Below are 20,584 nucleotides of genomic sequence, written 5' to 3' on the forward strand. Positions count from 1 at the left end.
TTGTTATATCTATGGCCTCCTCCTTTGTCCTTTAATGTGCTGGTGGATGCGGGATGCCCTTCCCTTCCCTGGCTGTTCTCCCGCTGTTTCTGTAATGTGCTATTTCTTCAGTGTTGTTGGATGGAGGTTGATGGATCAACATTTCAAAAAGAGCTCATTCACCATGTGACAGCCTTATACCAACGGCTTGTACAAGTGTCACTCTGTTACCAGATAGTCCAGCACAAGAGCCAGAAGAAATTAGAGAACAGGACTCTGATGGAAACACGAAGTCTAGTTTAAAGGTCAAGTCACAGGATACAGCAAAGTAAAGGAGTCCTTCACTTCGCCCTGGGAGGGGCTGGGGAGAGAAGGGCAGCCAAAACATTCTCTTATGCTTGCATTTTCAAAAAAAAAAGAAAAAAAGGAGAGAGGCATTTTAAATTTAAAACTTGCTGAAATATATAGTCCTCAGGAAGAGAATAAACAAATTATAAAGTAGATAGTTCAGCACTAAACTAGAGAGTAAACACTGGCCTGAATACATTTGGCTCTTTCTTTTTTTTAAGAGAGATTTTTTTATATAGGACATGTATGCTCACTGAAGAGACAGACAGTGAGAAAGCACCCCCCCACCCCACCCCCCCTCAGGGAGGATGGCCATGCCACAATCCCTTCTCCTCCATTCTCCTCTTGGGATTTTGGACACAGGTTCACACATGCCTTAGTGAGTTTCAAGCCACTGAGCCTGGAACTCAGACCATGATCAGTCATGTTCGAGTCCCCATGTTTGGCTCTTCACATGCAGTCATTATTTTATATCAACCTGATAGACTACCAAAGTCTGTTAAAGGTTTTTAGTATAATTGTCATTTCTGACCACGGTGACCTTCTGTTTCTCCAAGAAGCACATTGAGGAACCTGCTTAAAAAAACTTCAAGATCGGGGCCAGCAGGTGGCATGGTGATTAAGACTCTGGAGTCCTGCATGGCCAACCGCAGTTCATCCTGGTGGCTTGAAAATCATGCAGGGCACATGTGTGTGCATGCCCCAAAATCCGAAGAGTATGAAGGAAAAGGAACTGTGGTGTGGCCGAACCCCTGGGGGGTGATTTCTCACTTTCTCCCTCCCTGTTTCTTTCTCTTTCTGTCTGGCAAGTGCAAGAACCCCATGGTTAAAATCAAACAAAACAAACAAAAAACCCACAACTCAGGACTGAAAATCATTTGTTTAGAAGAACCTCTGGCTGCCTCTGCTCTTCAATAAATGCTACACGATTCACTTGTGGCTGGTTTGAAAACAGGTCACAACTGATAGAGAATAGGGAAGGAGAGCAGGAGGACTCAAAGTCGTGACATTAATCAGTGCTCAAAACTGATAGGTTCACTTGACCTACAGAAAAGAGGCCTGGTGTTCTGATCCAGAGCATGGAGGGATATCCTAGCAATAAGTCCCTGAACTTTACCTTGATTAATGTGTTTACAGACCTTCCTAAAAACTCAACAAATTCTATTTAAAACATATAATAGCAAGAGCAATGGTCCATTTGGGAATGTGCTAACATTATAACTGGATCACTTTCTCTGGCTAATACAAGATGACTTCCAGCTCTTTGGGCTTAGAATAAAAAATGGTATTATTGGGAACCAGCAGTTAGCATAATGGCTATGTCGCTGGACTCCCACGTAGTCGACTGCAGTTCGCATCCCGGACCCAGTGGCTTAAAACTCACTCTGGGCACGTGTGCTTGCGTGCCCAAGATCCCGAGAGGAGAATGGAGGAGAAGGGATTGCGGCGTGACCATCCCCCCTGGGGGGTGATTTTTCGCTTTCTGTCTCTCTGTCTCTCTCTGTCTGTCTGGCGAGCGTTCACACCCTATAGCGAAAACCTCTCCAAAAAAAAAAAAGGAATTAGTAATCAATATTTGTCCTTACAATGGGAAGTCCTTGCCATGAGTTTAGGGTGAGAATAAAGAAGATACAGAGGGACCAGCAGATGGTATAATGGTTACCTTGCTGGACTCCCATGTAGTCAACCATGATTCAAGGTCCTGGACCTGGAGGCTTAAAACTCATGCTGGGCACGTGTGCGTGCATACTCAAAATCCCAAGAGAATGGAGAAGGGATTGCAGTGTGGCCATCTCCCCTGGGAGGTGATCTTTCACTTTCTGTCTCTCTGTCTTTGTCTCTCTAGCGAATGCCTGTGCCTTATAGCAAAAATCTCTCTTAAAAAAAATAAAAAGATACAGATGAGGTAAACTGGGACGGGTACATGAAAGGGTAAACAGGGCAGGCCCCATAGCCTAGTGGTTAAGGAAGCCAGATCCCACTTCACTGTGGGAAAAACATGCCAGGTACATGTTTGTGCATGCCCCAAATCCTGACAGGATGGAGAAATGGAAGACAAGGGGCTGTGGTGTGGCCATGTTCCAGTGCGGGTCCCTTTCTTCCTCTTCTTCTGTCTCTCTGGGTAGTGCATGCGTGCTCTGGCAATTAAGAAAGAGAAGGATAAAGGGGGGCTTTGGGCTGGGCCAGGCACTTGTCTTCCATTTTGCCCTTGCGGGTAGAAAGTACTGCTTAGCTAGTCTCGTGTGTCATCTTTGTTTTATAGCCAGGCTGATAAACCTGCAAGGGCCTCAGCAATTGCTTAATCAATTACCCACTCAATCACAGAAGATACAGGATATAAAGCATGTAGGCCTGTTTCTGGTTCAGAGAAATCCTTAAATAAAAAGTAGGCCTGTGATAATGAAGTTAAGCAGGGACTGCTTTTTATGTCTTTGCTCATGGTTGGATAAACCCAGCCTTCCCTCTTTGTAGAGAGAGGACAGACGAGGAACCCACGATCACGTGCTGGCCCAGCAGTATGATACGTCCTATGTCAGTGTCAAACTTGGATCTTCTAACTCCGTACACAGTTCTTTTTAGCTTTATTTTCCCTCTTGGAACACATTACAACTTGAAGGGAAAAAAAAGTCTTGCTTGCTTTTAGTAAACATAAAAATCTATTCCTCCCTATGAAGGTTTGATACTTCTCCACTTACCCTTGGCAATTGCTACTGTCAGGAAGATTTTATTAAACTTCAGAGTCAGTTTGTTTAAGTTTTTTTTTTTTTTTTTTTTGTGCCATAAGGCATGTGTAGTTGCCAGAGAGGAGAGAGAGTAAGAGGGAAATCAAGAAATAACCCTTTCTCTCCCAAGGGAATGGCCATGCCACAATTTCTTCTCCATTCTCCTCTTAGGATCTTGAGCACACACACATTTGCACCCAAAGTAAGTTTCAAGTCACCGAGTCCAGCCAAGTTGGAGTTCAACGCCTTAAGCAATACGCCATCTGCTGGCCCCTATTGTTATTATTCTTTAATTTGACGAGACAGACAGACAGACTGAGAGGCAAAGTGAGAAAGTAAGCCGCCAGGTCTGGAACTCGAACTGCAGTCGGGGATATGGGAGTCCAGAGCCTTAACCACACCACCACCTGCTAGCCCTGTCATATTACATTTCAATGTGTCTATTTAGTGAAAGCAAAATCAACTAACCAACCCCACATTAGTTGGTACTTCATTTCTAATTTTATACATCCAACCAAGCTATGATTTGATGTGAATCCTTGCATTTTATACGTGTGCTCTGTATGTAGGTAACAAATTCATAAACTAAGCATCATTTTTGTGTAATTATACTTTGTTAAATACAAATGAAATCTGTTCTGCAACTTTTTTTCTCTTAATCTTGTCTTTTAGATTTAATCATATCATATATTCCCATTAACGACTGTAGCCAACGAGGCTATCTAAGAATATGCTGTATTTTATTTGTCCTTTTCCCAACAGATAGATATTTATGTATGTGTTGGAGGCTGAGTGTTGGTGCACCTCAAAATTCATATGTCCAAAATCCTAATCCCCAGTGTAATGGTGTTAGAAGGTGAAGCTTTGAGAGATCATTAGGTTAAGATGAGGTCATGAGGGTGGGATCCCCATGATGGGAGTAAAGAGGTTGGAAGAGACTAGAGTTTGTTCTTTCTCATTATGTGGGGACACAGTGAGAAGACAGTTGTCTACCAGTGAGGAAGAGGGCTCTCGCTAGGAATCTGAGCAATGGCATCCTATTCTCAGACTTCCCAGCCTCCAGAACTGTGAGAAATAAGATGTCTGTTGCCTAAGCCATCTGGTCTATGATATTTGTTACAGCAGCCCAAGCAGACAATACAATGTCTTTTTTTTTTTTTTTTAGAATTATTTTATTATTTTTTTATTATTATTTTAATTTGACCAGAGAGGGACAGAGTGAGAGAGAGAGGGAAAGTGAGAAAGCAAGCCTCCAGGTCCAGGACTTGAACCACAGTTGGCTATGTGGGAGTCCAGCACCCTTAACCACTGTGCCACCTGCCAGCCCCACTAGTTTGATCTTTATTTCCTGAAAAGCCAAAAGAAAACAAGCATCTGGTAGCTAAAACAAACTCCACCAAATGCTTCTTGTAAAGGTGATGCAATGAAGGGGGAAGGATCTGATTGTATGCTGGGCACTTTTCATATGTATTTATCAGCTTACAAAGAAAAGGGTTTGGGGTGAGTTCCTGTCCTGGTGATTAAGGCAGCAGACTCCACATGGCCAGTCACATTGTTCAAGTCCCAGACCTGGTGGCTAGAGAAACATACCAGATGTATGTGCACATATATGTATCCAGAATTCTGAAAAGAGAAAGAAATGGAGAAGGGACCGTGGCATGACCATTTCTCATTGCAGTGCTTTTGTGTCTTCCTCTATTTCTCTTTGGTGAGTGTGTGTGACGTAATGGCTATGTTGCTGGACTCCCATGTGAGTTGACCATGGTATGTGACCTGGACCCATGGGTTAAATTCACACCGGGCATGTGTGTGCATGCCCAAGATCCCAAGAGAGAATGGAGGAGAAGGGATTGTGGCATGGCCATCCCCCCCCCCCGGGGGGGTGATTTCTTGCTTTCTATCTCTCTGTCTCTGTCTTTCTGGCAAGCACACACACCCTATAGCAAAAACCTCTCCAAACAAACAAACAACAAAAAAACCCCAAAGAAACAAAAACTGAAATGAAGAGGAGAAGGTAGCCCATTCAGGCCTTCCAGACACTTCTGCATCCTCACTCTAGTGAATGAGTTAGGGGCTCTGGGAGGCTTGTCTCCTTGACCCTGTAGGTTCCTGTAGCCAGAGGAGTGTACAGAGTCTAGAGGTGGTTCTGCCCACCACGATCTCCTGTTTATCTGCTTGAAATCAACAGTATTTCAGATACCTGGTTAATAGTCTGGTCAATTTCACTTTTTAAAAAAGTTATTGCCAGAGGACATATGTGTGTGCCAGAGAAAGGAGAACACATCCTCTGTTGGGGTGTGAGGGGACACTCGGTCCCTTCTCCATGGCTCCGTCCTGTTGGGAATGTTTGGCTCACACACACAGGCACCTGGTATGTTTTTCAAATCACTGGGGCCAAGATTTGAGTTGCTGTTGGCCATGTGGGATCCAGCTCCCATAACCGGGCAACAGGGCTGGCCCTTATTTTGCCATTTACGTATTTATCAACTGTTTCTTTTTCTCTTAATAAGAGCACAATGTACATTCTCTGAGGGCTGAGGCTTGTTTTTGCAATGGAGTCCCAAGCCTCCATTCCCAATCCTATACAGATAAGAGCAACTCAGTGGTCACCAACTCTCTGTACTGAACACATGAGATAAATGAAGAAATGATGTTGATTTTTTAAAAAAGTTTATTTCTTCTGAAAGAGAGAGAGAGACAGACAGGCACTCCCAAAAGGGTCCTCATGCCACAGTCTACTCCCTAGTCCAGCCAGCCAGTACAAGAGGCAAGTGTGAATGCACCTGGCATGTACAGGGAGACCTCGGGACGTGAACCTGACACCTTCCCACATGGCTTCCGCATCGTGGAGTGTTACATTGCCACTGAGCCACCCCCTGGGTCTATGCTGATTTTTTAAAAGGCCAATATGGAGGAGAGGGACTTGGACTCTCTTCATTTCAATACTGCAGACGTACACCACACGGAGGCAGCACAGCAAGTCTGCAGAGCAGGCTAAGAACAAGAGCTGGGCCGCACAGGGAGGTCAAGTGCCCTGTTTGTTTATATGTGTCAGGAGTCTTCCTCCTGCTCTTTCCAGCTCCTCCACTTCACTGGGTTCCTTCTAAGACCGTTTTCTGGTTTCCGGTTTCTCTTTACTGGGTTCAGACTCACATACAGCACTTTCCTGAGCAGAGGGGCCACCTGTGTTAGGAATCCTGTCTGTTGCTGGCAGTGCTTGGGGGTGAAGGTGCCCCTGTTCTTCCAGTGGGCTCATATAGATGGAAAATGAGGAGGTGAGAAGGACTGAGAGGATTCTTATAGTCAGACTCGCATGCTGGGGCAAACGTATCCATAATAAACACACAATCAGGAGAAAATGACTTACCTAGCAATTTTCCAGATTAAGGACAGAAAATCAAAGATGGAGGCATTTCATACTGATATTCTTCAATATGTGTTCAAATGGCCAAATCTCCCGAATGGAGCCCATCGGAAGCTCCTAGAATCTAACATGGGGTAAGGTCTTTCTATGTCCCCCATCAGCTGATGGGTGATCATTCTTCTCTTCTTTTTAAATTAATGAAAGCTAAATAAATTCCTTCTGGAGACAAGGCCTTTTTAGCAGATCTGGCAAATGAGACCAATTTTCAAGAAATAGCGCTTGGCAACATCACTTGTACTTTGTACACATCTGTTTTACATCTGTTAGAATCTAAATTCCTTCAGAGAAAGGGCAATTTCATCCTTGCTCAAAATAGGCATTGATAAATATTACACTAAATCACTGTTATCTTTGGACAAATGGCTTTAATTAATGAAATAGACTTTTAGATTAAGCTCTGTTGAGGTCTTCCAGATATTGTCAGAGTGTTTTATAATGTTGTCTTTTCCTAGTTATGTTTAATATGTCCTGTGACTTTTCCACAATAGAAAGTCATTTCAATATGTAGCCTATATATAGCTTTTGAGTTTTTTTTTAAAGCACATATTGCTGCTATTTGAAATTATTACTGATATTTATGGTAAGTGCCTTTTACCTTCCTCAGTTTAACCTCACAAATATTCAGAAAAAATAACTTAAATATTTGTCCAGGAATCCCTTTGATCTCTGCATGCTGTGCTTATCATTTTGCCAATTTCCTGTAGCATATTTTAAACTTGTATTAAAAGAAGAAAGAAAAAAAAAGGGACCAGCAGTTGGCGTAATGGCCATGTCACTGGACTCCCATGTGGTTTGAGTCCGGACCCAATGGCTTAAACTCATGACGGGCATGTGTGCATGCGTGCCCAAGATCCTGAGAGAAGAATGGAGAAGGGATTGCAGCATGGCCATCCCCCTAGGGGGTGATTTCTCACTTTCTGTCTCTCCATCTTTCTGGTGAATACACATGCCCTATAGCAAAACTCTCTCCCCTGCTACGCACCCCCCCTCCCCCAATAAAAAGGGACCAGTAGATGATGTAATGGCTACATTGCTGGACTCCCTTGCAGTCAACTGTGGTTTGAGTCCTGGGCCCGGTATCTTAAAACTCATGCTGGGAGCATGTGTGTATGTGTGTGCCCAAAATCCGAAGAGATGAATAGAGGAGAAGAAATTGCAACATGGCCATCACCCCCCACCCGGGAGGTGATTTCTTGCTTTCTGTCTCTCTAGTGAGTGCACGCACCCTATAGCAAAAATCTCTCCTAAGACAAACAAAAAAACCTAGAGCCATAGTATGACCCACGTCTCAAATAGAGGATGCTCTGTTGTGAATAGATCTAGCCATACACTTGTATATTTTTTCCCCCTTCTGCTGGGAAATATCTTGTATTAGCTACAGAAGAATAGCTCTTTGATGGATCTGCTGATAGTGTGGTTAGGAAAGCTGGATCCCACATAGTTGACTGTGTGATTTGAGTCCTGGACCCAGTGGTTTGAAAAAAGACCAGAGGGACCAGCAGATGGTGTAATGGTTACATCCCTGGACTCCACATAGCCAACCATGGTTCAAGTTCCAGGTCCGGTGGCTTAAAAACTCATACCAGAAGTATGTGTGTGCAGACCCAAAATCCCAAGAGGACAATGGAGGAGAAGGGACTACAATGTGGCCATCCTCCTTGGGGGGTGATTTCTCACTTTCCCTCTCTGTCTCTCTTTGATGAGTGTACATGCGTTATAGCAAAACCCTAAAATAATAAAGTAAATAAAATAAGGCAAATATGGTGCAGAGTGGTTAAAACTCCATAAAGCCCTAAAGCACATACAACTTGTGCATCTGGTGCTGAACTACTGCTTGAGTCTCCATGGAGACCAAGGGAGCCTCTTCAGTTCAGGGAAGGTCCCCACGTCTCCAGCCTCCCTAGGGAATCTGAAAGCTGACACAAAGAGAAGGCCCTTGAGAACTCTGTCTTTGAAGATCCCGTTCATTAGCCCAACCCAAGGGCACCTTAGGTTTTCTGAAACTTCTCCTAGGAAAAAACCTCTTGGGGGTCAGGAGACACAGGTAGCCTGAGAGCTGGCTGGGATTTCCAAGACTGTTTAAACATTTTCGCATAAAACTCTGACGGTAGTTTGACCATCAGACGTGGGTATATTTTTCTTTTTCACCATTGCATTTTTGAGATATGGTTTCTTCAAGGAGAGGATGCACATTTAGGCACTGAGACAGCCCTAGAAGGAGAAGATGAAAACATCCTAAGCAAAGATACGCATGCAAAGTCAAAGTCCCAACTACGTGCTTTGGTGACAAAAGTAACAATATCTGACTCTGTAGGAAGTTAGCTATCTGGGGGGCCAGATGGTGCTGAGCGGTAAATGAGGTGCTCGGAAAGGCTGACCCATGTGGGGAAGTTCCGGATTTGTGTCCTGAGACCTCTCTCAGCACACCAGGCATGTGCCTGCCCATGATCAAGGCTAGCCGAGGCTTGGTGGAGTGCAGAGTCGGTACTCCTGTGCGTTCTGTGTTTCTATCTCTCACTTACAGAAAAAAAATTAATTTTTGGATCATCAGAAAAGTTATATTTTTGTATAGAGAAATACCTCATGACCTTTCTGATGACCCAATAACGTCGGGAAAAAAGAAATAATTGGGGCCAGCTGGTGGCATGGTGGTTAGGGGGACTGGATCCCATGTGGCCAACTGCACAGTTCAAGTACCAGACCCAGAAGCTTGAAAACCCCACTGTGCGCGTGTGCCTAAACTCCTGAGAGGAGAAGGACCATTCCCTCTGAGGACGGATTTCCCATTTTCCCTCTCCTTCCTCTTCTCTCTGGCAAGTGCATGCCCCCTGTAGCAAAATTAAAAAGAAAAAAAAATTAGCTATGCAGATTATGAGTTAAGCCAGGGTTCCAATGTCGCATAGCTGTAATTGCTTATGATAAAGAAATAAAAACAGAGCCCCTGCCTTTATTCCCTCCTGCTTCCTAGTCAGCTCCCAGAACATGCTGTCTACACCGTCCCTTTGGTGGAAGATGCTGCTGCTAGAGGTTACCAGCTAATTAGTTCTATGCTGCGAACCCGTGAATCCGAGGGAGCTGTAAAATGTAACCTTGTTGCTTGCTCTTTTTTTCTTTTAGTACTGTAGTTAATTTTATGACACCAAAGTCCTTTTTCCTCAGTACAATTATATATCTGAGAAAACCAATTACAATTCTTTCAAGATTCATCTTTTGCTCTACTGGTTCAAGGACTTATTTCAGTTTCTCAGATTTTAAAGTGTTTTCTCGACAGAAAGCACTTGGTTTTTTCCCCAGTAGATGGTTCTGGAGTTATTGTTTATGCTTGGAATGTAAGTGGATGCCTGCACTCCACACGGCATGTGTGTCACATTGCCAGTATGCAGTGTTTCAAGGACAAAGAAGCGATTATGATAACGATAAAAGACTTTCTGCCCCGTATAGCGTGGTCAGCTGCTAGGATCTCGGTGTAGACCACAGCAAGGCATGACGGAATAAGTCCCACTTCTCTTGCCTACCGATGTCCTTTTGGGAGTTGGGTCAGTGTCGCAAGAATCCTGTGGTCATCTTTATTGCATGCATGGAGAGACAGCACAGATCTATTAAGAAGGATCCACTTATGCCAGCTGGTGGCCTGGTTGTTAAGGTGGCTAGATCTCACATGCCTGACTGCATGGTTCGAGTCCTGGACCTGACAGCTTAAGAAACTCTCTGGGCATGTGTGCACCTATGTATTACCAAAATCCCCAAAGGAAGGAGAGATGGAGGAGAAAGGATTCGGGTTTGACCGTGTCCCATGGTGGTTACTTTCTCCTTCTCCCTGTCTACCTGTTTCTCTCTGGAGAAGGTGTAGCCCTCTGGCATGACAAGAAGAAAGAAGAAGGAAACTTGTGATTCAGTGCATTTGGGTGGGGCCACGGGATCTGCATTCCAATTATAGTTCAGTTGGGTGTTTAGATCACACTTGGGAAACTGGTAAACTACTGGGCGGTCGGGAAAGTAAAGATGAATTTTTGCATAGAAACACATGGGAAAATACATCATGACTTTCCCAGAAACCTAATAGAAGCTGGGCCTAAAAGGACAGACTTCTCACCCCAGCTCTGCCATTTTCTCCATGAGTAACCTTTGATGTGGTTCCTGGACTGCTTTCTGATTCAGTTTCTTTCTTTTTTTTTTTTTTAATAATTATTTTGTTTATTATTATTATTATTTGCATGAGTTTTACTAGAGAAAGACAGAGAGAAAGCAAGCCGCCAGGTCCAGGACTCGAACCACAGTCAACCATGTGGGAACTCCAGCACCTTAACCACCATGCCACCTGATGGTCCCTCTGATTCAGCTTCTCACATGAGAGATAATAACTGCAAAGGTTAAGTGAAATACAAAGCACTGTGCAAGGCTTGGGGCATGTGGCGGGTGCTTAATATGCCATGAGTCTTCTCTTCCTTCTCTAGACAATGACAAGAATGAATAGTTTTTTTTTTAATGCTTATTATGTACCAGACATTTTTCTAAGGATTTTGTACTACGTTTAGTCCCATAATGTAAATATTCTTTTTACTTTCAGTTTTAAAAAGGATTTATTTATTTATTTAACTTTATTTATTGTTGTTATTTTTAAAATTTGACTAGAGAGAGAAAAGGAAAGTGAAAAAGAAAAGAAAACTGCCAGGTCCGGGACTCAAACTGTGGTTGGCCATGTGGGAGTCCAGCATCTTTGCCACGTGCCAGCCCCCTCTGTTTACTTTCAATTTACAGATGGGGAGATGGAGGTAGAGAGATTGAGCCATTTGCCCACAGTTACATCAGCAGGGCTGGGCCAGGACTTGGTTTTATGAGCCTGAACTTATACTGTTTTCGGGGATATAAATTAGGGACAGGAAACGTCAGTTTTTCTTTCCGCCATCTAACAAGGACCCGCACTTCCCTCCCAGAGCCTTTACCATGTGACCACATTTCCTGATGCCTCAGAGATGAAGATAATATTCATGCTCAGTATAGACAGACACATGTTATTTTATTTGGCTGTAAAAGTGTCATTCTACAGTAGGTCTTAGATGCTAGAAATACATTGTACCTAAAATTAGGGAGTGGCTTGAGAGCCTTGAAGAAACAAAATGATACATAGGTTTGAGTTTGTTTGTTTAATTTGTTATAGAGGGTGTGCGCTCACCAGAGAGAAAGAGAAAGTGAGAAAGTACCCCTGACGCGAGGATGGCTGTGCCACAATCCCTTCTTCTCCATTCTCCTCTTGGAATTTTGGGCACACCTGCATGTGCACCAGGCATGTTTTTAAGTTGCCAGTCTGGGACTCAAACGATGCAGCCAGCCATGTAGGATCCAATTGCCTTCACCACCACACTACTGTTGGCCCAAGTTCTTAAGGGCTAAGTTGGATCTACAGTTTGACTTCCAGGAGTAATCATGACCCTTATAACCAGAAATTCCAATTATCCTGAGACAGGACTACCTTCACTGACACACAACGAGTGGGTTAGAGTACTAGGAATGTGTGTGTGTGCCGCCATACATGTATGCTGCAGAAGTGCATAGGTATGACGGGACCAGCAGTTAGTGTAATGGCTATGTTGCTGGACTCCCATGTGGTCGACCGTGGTTCAAGTCCTGGACCCAGCAACTTGGACTTATGCCGGGCGAGTGTGCATGCATGCCCAAGATTCTGAGAGGAGAATGGAGGAGAAGGGATTGTGGCGTGGCCATCCCCCCTGGGGAGTGATTTCTCACTTTCTGTCTCTCTGTCTCTTTCTGGCGAGCACACACACCCTATAGCAAAAACCTCTCCATAAAAAGAAAAAAAAGTGCACAGGTGTGTGTGTGTAAGTGATGCTGTAGGCATATAAACCTGCCATATTACATGCATACACAAACCTGTCTATATATGCATGTGTGTTTGTATAATAGGTACACGTATGCTTGAAATACATGTGTGCATGCTTCTACGTATGTATGCACTGTGTGAGGCAAGCCTTTATCCCACTGCACAAATTTTACCTCAACTTGATAACAGAACTTTTAAATCCACTGTGCTCCTGCTTAAACTTTGATTTCCAAATCCAATTTTCTAATTAACTCCTTATTAAAATAAGAGGGCAGTATTACCATGGCGAATATTATTTTCCCTTACCAAATTCATTCCACTGTTCTTGTGGCACAGCAGGAGTTTAAATGCCACCAATACTTTTTTGTGCTGACAGTTCTGATTAAGGCATATGTCGTTACTCATATAAATGAATGATCTGATAGAATGTTAGTCTATAAACCTACTAATTGTCTCACCCTGCTGTGGCCATTAGTTACCAGGGAGAGTATTAACTAGGCATGTTGCTGGCTAATAGCACATACACAGTTTTACTGCATGGTTTTACCAATAGATTTTTTTTTTTCTATAATGAGATCTAATAGGCAAATTCAAACATTGATCTTGGGCCAGCTGGTGGTATGTTGGTTGAGATTGCTCAATCCCCTATAGCTGACTGCATGGTTTGAGTTCCGGACCCAGTGGCTTGAGAAACACACTGGGTTTGTGTGTGTGACTGTGTGTGTATGTGTGTGTGTGTGTGCCCAAAATCCTGAGAGGAGAATGGAGGACAAAGGATTGAGGCATGGCCATTAACCCTGGAAATGCTTTCTCACTCCCTTCCACACTCGTCTTCCCCACACCCCCTGCCCCATCTCTCTCTGGTGAGTGCAGTCACCCTATAGCAAATTAAACAATTGAGAATGGGCCAGCAGGTGGTGTGGAGGTTAAGGTGGTAGATCCCACATGACCAGCTATGTGGTTTGAGTCCCAGACCTGGCAGTTTGGAAATCTTGCCAGGCATGTGTGCTTGCCCAAAATCTTAAGAGGAGAATGGAAGGAGAAGTGATTGTGTTGTGACTGTCACCACGGAGGGGGTGATCTTTCCCTTTTTTTCTGTCTGTCTTGGGTGACAGCACATGCCCTATAGCAAAGCTCAAAACACCACTGGTCTTCCCTTAGACATCACTGCACAAGGCGGCAGTACTGTTGTCCTGGAACTGTCCTCGTGTCTGCCACTGCCAGGCTTGCTGGACAGCCATGTTCAGGACATGACTTGGGTTGAGTCAAGTGTCACCACAAGGGGATGAGGCCCAGGATCACTGCCTCTTCTGAATTCCCAGGTTGGAAATCCAGGTTTGTGCGTAAACCCTTGTTACAAGCTCTGTCTCCTAAAACAAGATCACTATTATTATGACCTGCCAGAGAGTACATGTGCAAGATGGGGGTGAAAAGGCATGGTTACACTGCAATCCCTTCTCCGTTCTGTGTAAATTCGGAGTATGTACACACATACACCTGGTGACTCTCTCAAGCCAACATGGTGGGAATTTGTACTGTAGTCGGCCATGTGGGAAGCTGGCTCCCTTCACCACTGGACCATGGGGCTGGCCTCCTAATTAGATCTCCTCAGAAGCATTCTGAGGGCCAATCACAGCTCGTCTGCAGGCATGCAGTGTCACGTATGGTCCTGGTTTGCTACTCTGCTAAGAATCATGCCTGGGAAGCCCTAGACATTTAATTCCTTGTGATTCTGGATGATGAGTCAAGGTCCTGGGTATGGGAGGTGGCATACGTGTAGGCAAGTCTACAAAGATCCTGGCTTGAGTCTCATCCCAGTGTTCCATGTGTGACCCATGAGAACCCTCCCAGTCAAGGAGGAAGGACTACTTTCTAGTCATGCCAGCATTCTCTGACTCATGTAAACTAGAGGAGGTATTCTAACTGGTAACACTCGAGCTGTGGCCTGGCTGAGGTAGGCAGGAGAGTCCAGCTAAATCATTTAACCACCCTTTATTTTCTTTTCTCTGGAAGTCTTCTCTAATTGTTTTCCCTCAGAGGGATAAAAGAACTGCAGTGAGGATCACCACAGACAACACCAGTGAGTTAACTACTACTTTAAAAGGATTCCTAGTGGATTTTGTACATGTTTGTGGGACCCATATACCACAAACATGGGAATTCATATCTCTGGACATTTCCGAAAGTTTTTCTTTATAAGTTGAACCTCAGGGAATGACTTGAACACACAAAAAAAGAATGTTTAAACTTAGCAAATCTATAGTTACTACAATAGTTTATCCATAGATCAGTTTTCTTCAGATCGGTTATGCTCAAAACACCATCTAAGGGGCCAGCCAGGTGGCATGGAAGTTAAGGCAGCTGGATCCCACATGGCTGACTGTGTGGTTTGAGTCCTGGACTTTGTAGCTTAAAAAACATGCTGGGTGCATGTGCATGCATGCCCCAAATCCTAAGAGGATTATGGTGTGGTCATCTCCCGGGGAGTGGGGGGTGCTTTCTCACCTTCCCTATCTTTCTCTCTTACTCTCTCTGGTGAGCACCAATGCCCACAAACAAAACATCATCTAAGATTATTGGTAAAGGGGCCAGCAGATGGCACAGTGGTTGCATCACTGGACTCCTACATGGTCAACCGTGGTTTGAGTCCTGAACCAGGTGGCTTGAAACTCACACTGGGTGCATGTACATGTGTGCCCAAGATCCCAGAAGGAGAATGGGGGAGAAAGGATTGCAGAGTGGCCACCTGCCACCCCCCACAGGGAGGTAATTTCTCATTTTCCCTCTCACTGTTTTGTCTCTCTCTCTCTCTATCTGGTGAGTGTACATCCCGTAAGGCAAAAAACTTTACAAAAAAAAATAATAAAGATTATTGGTAAGACTATCATTGAATATAACCAATACAGAGTAGAAAGGGCATAATTACAACTTTCTAGGAATTGACACTAATGGGTTGCTGATTGATTGATGTGCTGACTAGTGATGATGCTGATAATCTGAGAGGTTTCTCTGTAAATGGTATCGTTATTTTATATGAGATCATGACCATAAAGATTGCTGCTCATAACTCCGTGGTTCTCAGATGATCAATTAGTGAAAAAGATAAATAGCTATAAGTAAGCATGCCATTCTGGCTGATGAACTAAAGCAATTCCGGTAATGGAAGAAGAGTGAGGTGATGTCAGGTTTTATCCCTTCAGGCAAGTGGTTGAGGATTACAACCTAGAGCCGGCAGGCCTTGGAGACTGGCTTGGAATCTGACCAAGTGCTTTACATGTTTATGTAAAGAAATTCCAGATGTACCAATAGATACTTGTGATGTGTTTATCTAACGTACATTTTCCTGGGCAGGTGGTGTGCGTGTGTGTGTGTGTGTGTGGGGTGGTGGTGACATGCGGGGTGGGAGAAGTAACAGTTATGATTTATTGAGTGCCAGGCACTGAGCCAGGAACTTTAGATACATCAATTCATTTCATCTTCACAACAAACCTGTGAAGATAAATTTTATTTTGACCATTTTAATGATGAGGAAACTGGGGCCCAGAGATGTTAAGTGAGTTGACTGTGGCTAATAGGTAGCCAAGCTTTAGAGCCCAGATCTGTCTGACTCCAAAGTCATGTGGTCTCCACCCTGCATTACCTCTCAGTAGGGTCATCCTCTTTAATCATGGGTTAGTATAAAATAATAAGAGTCATGCTAATGGAATAAAACAAAAATGAAAAGCTTTATTTAAGCCCACAGTGGTTTTTGGGTATTTGGTTTTATGACATGACCAGAGATTTTTGCAGAAATTTATGTGCAATTGGGTATTAGAGCTTTTCTCCAAAACATTTCCCTTTGCTGCTGTTTCTGCTACTTTCTTTCTCTCCGCTGCTTTTAATCCCATTTCTGCAGTGTGGTACAATATCAATAATGATAAATAATAAATCAGTCTTTCCCCACAGGGCATTAGTTTCCCCTTTCCTCGTGTTGGGGAGACCAGTTTAATGTCAAGTGCCTCTGTCACATGGGGTAGGGTCACAGCGTTGCCCCAGAGGAACTGGTTATATGGGACTTGGTCCAGTTTGAATGTCCTTGGGAGGTATATTCTTCTCACTATCAGACAAAATACAAGTCTATATTGTAATTCACTCACACCTTCCAATTGTTGCTATTGACCGTGTCCCAAGATTAACATGTTCATCCATCTAATGTTTATTAGGTCTAACTATTTGCCATGTGGGGTTTTGGAATGTAAAGGTGAAAAGCCACTGAACACTTTGAGGACCTATATGTTTAGTAGGGTGACAGGGAATTTCTCAAAACTATTGTAACATCATTGTAGAAGGAACATCAGATTCTATTAGGTCATTGGGAAAGTCAGGATTTATTTTTCCATGCAAAAATATGTCTAGGTTCATTTTCAACTTTGCTATATATTTTAATTTCCAAGAGCTCTTTCTCTGTTTCCAAAAATTTCTTTTTTTCATAGCATCTGCTGCTTTTTCATGAATGCAGTATTATCTCATATTTCTGCAGGAATACAAATTATAGATTACGGAAGTGTGTTCTGAATTATATTAACTTCCTTAAGAGCTTGTTTATTTTTATGTTCTCACTCTTTGAATTTAGTAGTTTCTCACAACTGTCTAGCCATTCTTGCCCTCCATTCTTTTTACAAATGAAGAACTAAGATTAAGTGCATATGGGGCTTGACAACTGGGGAAGTAACTTATATTAGTCTGTTCTGGTGCAAAGAAAGATTGCCAGAAACTAGCTAATTGATTAAAAACTATACTTCTCACAGTTCTGGAGGCTGGGAAGTCCAGAGCCTCCTGCTAGCATCTCATAAGGGCTTTTGTGTTGCATATTATGGTGGAAGGGAAAATGACAGTGTAAGACAGAGAAGGGTGTTAACACACCTGCATTAACTAACCCACTCCTGTGATAATAGCATTAATCTATTCACTAGGGCAGATCTCTCATGGCCGAATCACCTCTTAAAGGCCTCAATTTTGACACTGTTGAATTGGGGGTAGAGTTTTCAACACATGAACTTTGGGAACTGTTCGAACCACAGCAGACCTCCACATCAGTGGCTCATGGTGGAGAACGACCTTGGAGGTCTCCATGCTCTTTTCTCAGTCTTTCAGACAGTCCTCTCTTTATGAACACCTCTCCACCCCACAGTCTTCCATGGCTGATTCCCCCTACCTCAGTGCTCTCCAGGGCTCTGAATGCCACACAACTTGCATCTTACTGACTTCTCCTTTGGAGAGAGCCTTTAGATTTCAGCTTTCTCTACTTTGCCAAGAATATTCCCACTTTAACATCCAAAAGCTGTTGACATACTGTCTGCTGAAACCCTTTCTCAGTTCTCTTTGTTGATGTAAATTGATATCTTTAATAAAACCTTTGGGGGAGTAGCAGATGGTGTAATGGTTATGTCACTGGACTCTCACATAGTCCACCATGGTTTGAGTCCTGGGCCTGGTGGCTTAAAACTCAACACTAGGCACACATGTGTGTATGCCCCAAATCCTAAGAGAATGGAGGAGAAGGGATTGAAGTGTGGCCATCTCCCTGAGAGGGTGATTTCTTACTTTCTCTCTACATGTATACATGCCCTATCACAAAAAAATCTCTCTAAAAATACAAAAACAAAAAAAACAAACAAAATAAACCCAAAAGACCAAAGACCCTTTGGTGGGGTTTTGGTACATGACAGGGATGAATGTATGGGTTCAATCTACCATGGGTAGCCTGAAATCCTGAGTGGACTCTAGATGGCTCCTTTCTAAGATCAGTTCTGATGCCCTTGAGTCTGAAATCTACCCATATAGGCATGTTTAATTAGATTTTTAAAAACTCTTTAGTGTTAGTTTAGAACTAGTGAGCTTTTCTGGCATTTTCTAGTGGTGGAGTATTGGAAAGACCATTGGGCTAAAGTAAGAGACTTGATTTAGCTCCTCTACTTCAGTTTTTCCTTTTGAGACAGTTTCTATTTGTACAAAAATGTTATGAAGACAGTATAAGATATTATGGGTGAATTATGTATTGTGATCTTAGGGGAAAAAAAAACCAAACCAACAACTAGTATTTCTTTCTGCCAGGAAAAAGCCAGCCTTGAAGCCTCGAAAGATGATATCAAGATTTCTTATTCCTGAATTAATAATGGATTAACATTAATTATTAAATTAAGTGTTCTTTACAAAACATTTTTCTTCTTCAGAGTTCACAGTTATAAAAAGTGAAATTTACTTTTTAGCATTCTACTTAACTATTTAAACTAAATCCTTAATAAAATCTTTATAGTTCTATATTTTGGTGACAAGTAAAAGTTTTAAAATATTTAGAAGAACTGAAAGCATTCTTTGGTGAATACCACTAATTTCCTTTAAAATTACTTGATAGATGTATGAGAAGATTATATACAGCATACCCCACACTGGAACTGAGGTTAGGTCAGAAGGGTTTTCTTTAATATAGCCCCAACAACTCTAAATGTAGTACTTGTGTCTCAACACCTCTGTTTGTAAACTAGAGATAATACCAATTCCAAATGGTATCACAGCTTTGTTTTTTACTCCTTTTCTGAGAAAAGGAGGCAACATATGATACTTACTTCAAAGATATAAAGCATTATAGATCTGGGACTAGATACCATCTTGTGTATTCACATATACACAAATACATAAATTTAGAATTTACACCTACACTGTTCTATTGAGGAAAAACAATGTCTTTTTTACAACAAAGACTGTGTAAGAACCAGTAAGTACTGCCTAGAGTATTCTATGAGCATAATGTCCTGTAGAAGTGTACTTTAGGGGCCAGCAGGTGGCGCTGGACTTCCATATGGCCAACAGTGGTTCAAGTCCTGGACCTTGAGACTTGGTTTCTCACTTTCTCTCTCTCTCTGGTCAAATTAAAAACAACAACAAAGTGTACTATATAGGAGAGTCCCTGAAGGAGACAGGTTACAGCAATGACCAAGGCCAACTGTGCTGCTGTTCCAGTGCCTCCACTCTCTTCTTGACCATTTGTTTGATATGAAGATGGGAAGATGCTGGACCTCACAGTCCTCCCTCTCTACCTTAAAATGGGAGAGGGCTGAGGGCATAGTTCCTTACTAGGTTGGTTTAGTGCCAGAAGGAGAAGGATGACAAGATGGGTTTATAACTGAGGGTGATGGTTCTTGAGCCTTTCCTAGTAAAACATGGAAAGGTGCCAAGATAGGTATGGTAACGTTAATTGCTTAGCTGTGGGCCTGGAAAGGATTTCAGAAATCATATGCTAGTGTAAGTGTTTAATGGAAGTGCAGAGATGCTAGGTTCCTTGCCCATGGTCACACAGCAAATTGGAGGCTAAACCAGAACTAAGGCTCCAATTTTCTCCTCTGGTGAGTGGTGCTTCCTTGCTGTCAGCTTACCTCACACAGTCCTAGGAATGTTCTGGTAGTTACTGTCCTTTTCCCCTCGAACTATCTGATTTCACTTAGGACATATTTTGACATACGGGACTCTCAGACTGAATATTCAAAGCCAGTTCTTATGTCAGCCCAAAGGCATTTTTCAGCTGTTCCTGCCTTTTTACTCTCTGAATGATAGAATTTCCCCATGGTTTGCTTTAGAACTGAAATGCAAACAGAAATGTTATCTTATTTACACCTGATGCTGCTCAAACATGGAAAGAGCGCTGACCTGCCTGTGGGTTTCCTGCCCTCAGCTGCTGCCTTGCTGCTGAGACCCGCGTGCAGCATGTCAACATTTGGAAAAGTGCAGGACGGTTTGACAGCCCTTTCCCAGCTCACTCTGGTAACAGCTGCTGAGCCATGACATGTATCAAAAGATGGACCACATTATGAGGGACTACTCAAATCGGCTATGAAGCTATCAATGAGCAACCCAAAAAGATCCGAGTCTTCTGGTAATAAATGGCTTTAACCTGTTGGCTAAGTTTGTTTCAGGAAGACATGTTCCTTCCGGGTGGATGGTCTGTGTCCTATCCAGGCCAAGTGCTCCAGCCGGTAATGCATCTGTGGGCTAGATTGATTAATTCTCTCACAGGCTGTTGGTGAATGAGCAGATCCTCGGTCTTCCCTGTCAGAGATACCAGACACACAGGATGGTAAAATCCTGGGACCTGGGCTTGCGTGGGCTTTCTTGGATTGGCAAGTGTTTTTAATCAGAGGCATGTTATCACAGTGGACTGGATAGTTGCCATGTGGGTAAACTGGATGATCAAGGCATGTGCTTATTGCAAAGATCTTTGCTCTTCAGAACAGCTGT

General features: G+C 43.1%; 1 protein-coding gene and 1 long non-coding RNA gene across 3 annotated transcripts in view; one reads left to right on the forward strand and one right to left on the reverse strand.

Moving 5' to 3' along the window:
- Positions 1 to 20,584, reverse strand: part of RNF150 (ring finger protein 150) — a 320,502-nt gene that overhangs the window by 29,082 nt on the left and 270,836 nt on the right. The window contains exon 7 of one of the 2 annotated variants that reach the window (XM_014586324.2): positions 8,519 to 8,685. The exons of the other annotated variant lie outside the window; for it this stretch is intronic. Coding sequence (XP_014441810.1) covers positions 8,594 to 8,685 — 92 coding nt within the window. The 3' untranslated portion in view covers positions 8,519 to 8,593. Of the gene's footprint in view, positions 1 to 8,518; positions 8,686 to 20,584 lie in introns of those variants that run through there. 2 annotated transcript variants of the gene reach the window in all.
- The window catches only part of LOC114007132 (uncharacterized), an 18,299-nt gene continuing 17,772 nt past the window's right edge, over positions 20,058 to 20,584 (forward strand). The window contains exon 1 of the long non-coding RNA XR_003548772.1: positions 20,058 to 20,222. This is a non-coding gene — a long non-coding RNA (uncharacterized LOC114007132). The remainder of the gene's footprint in view (positions 20,223 to 20,584) is intronic.

This window comes from Tupaia chinensis, unplaced genomic scaffold (assembly GCF_000334495.1).
Source record: "Tupaia chinensis unplaced genomic scaffold, TupChi_1.0 Scaffold000127_2, whole genome shotgun sequence".
Classification (NCBI taxonomy): Eukaryota; Metazoa; Chordata; class Mammalia; order Scandentia; family Tupaiidae; genus Tupaia; species Tupaia belangeri.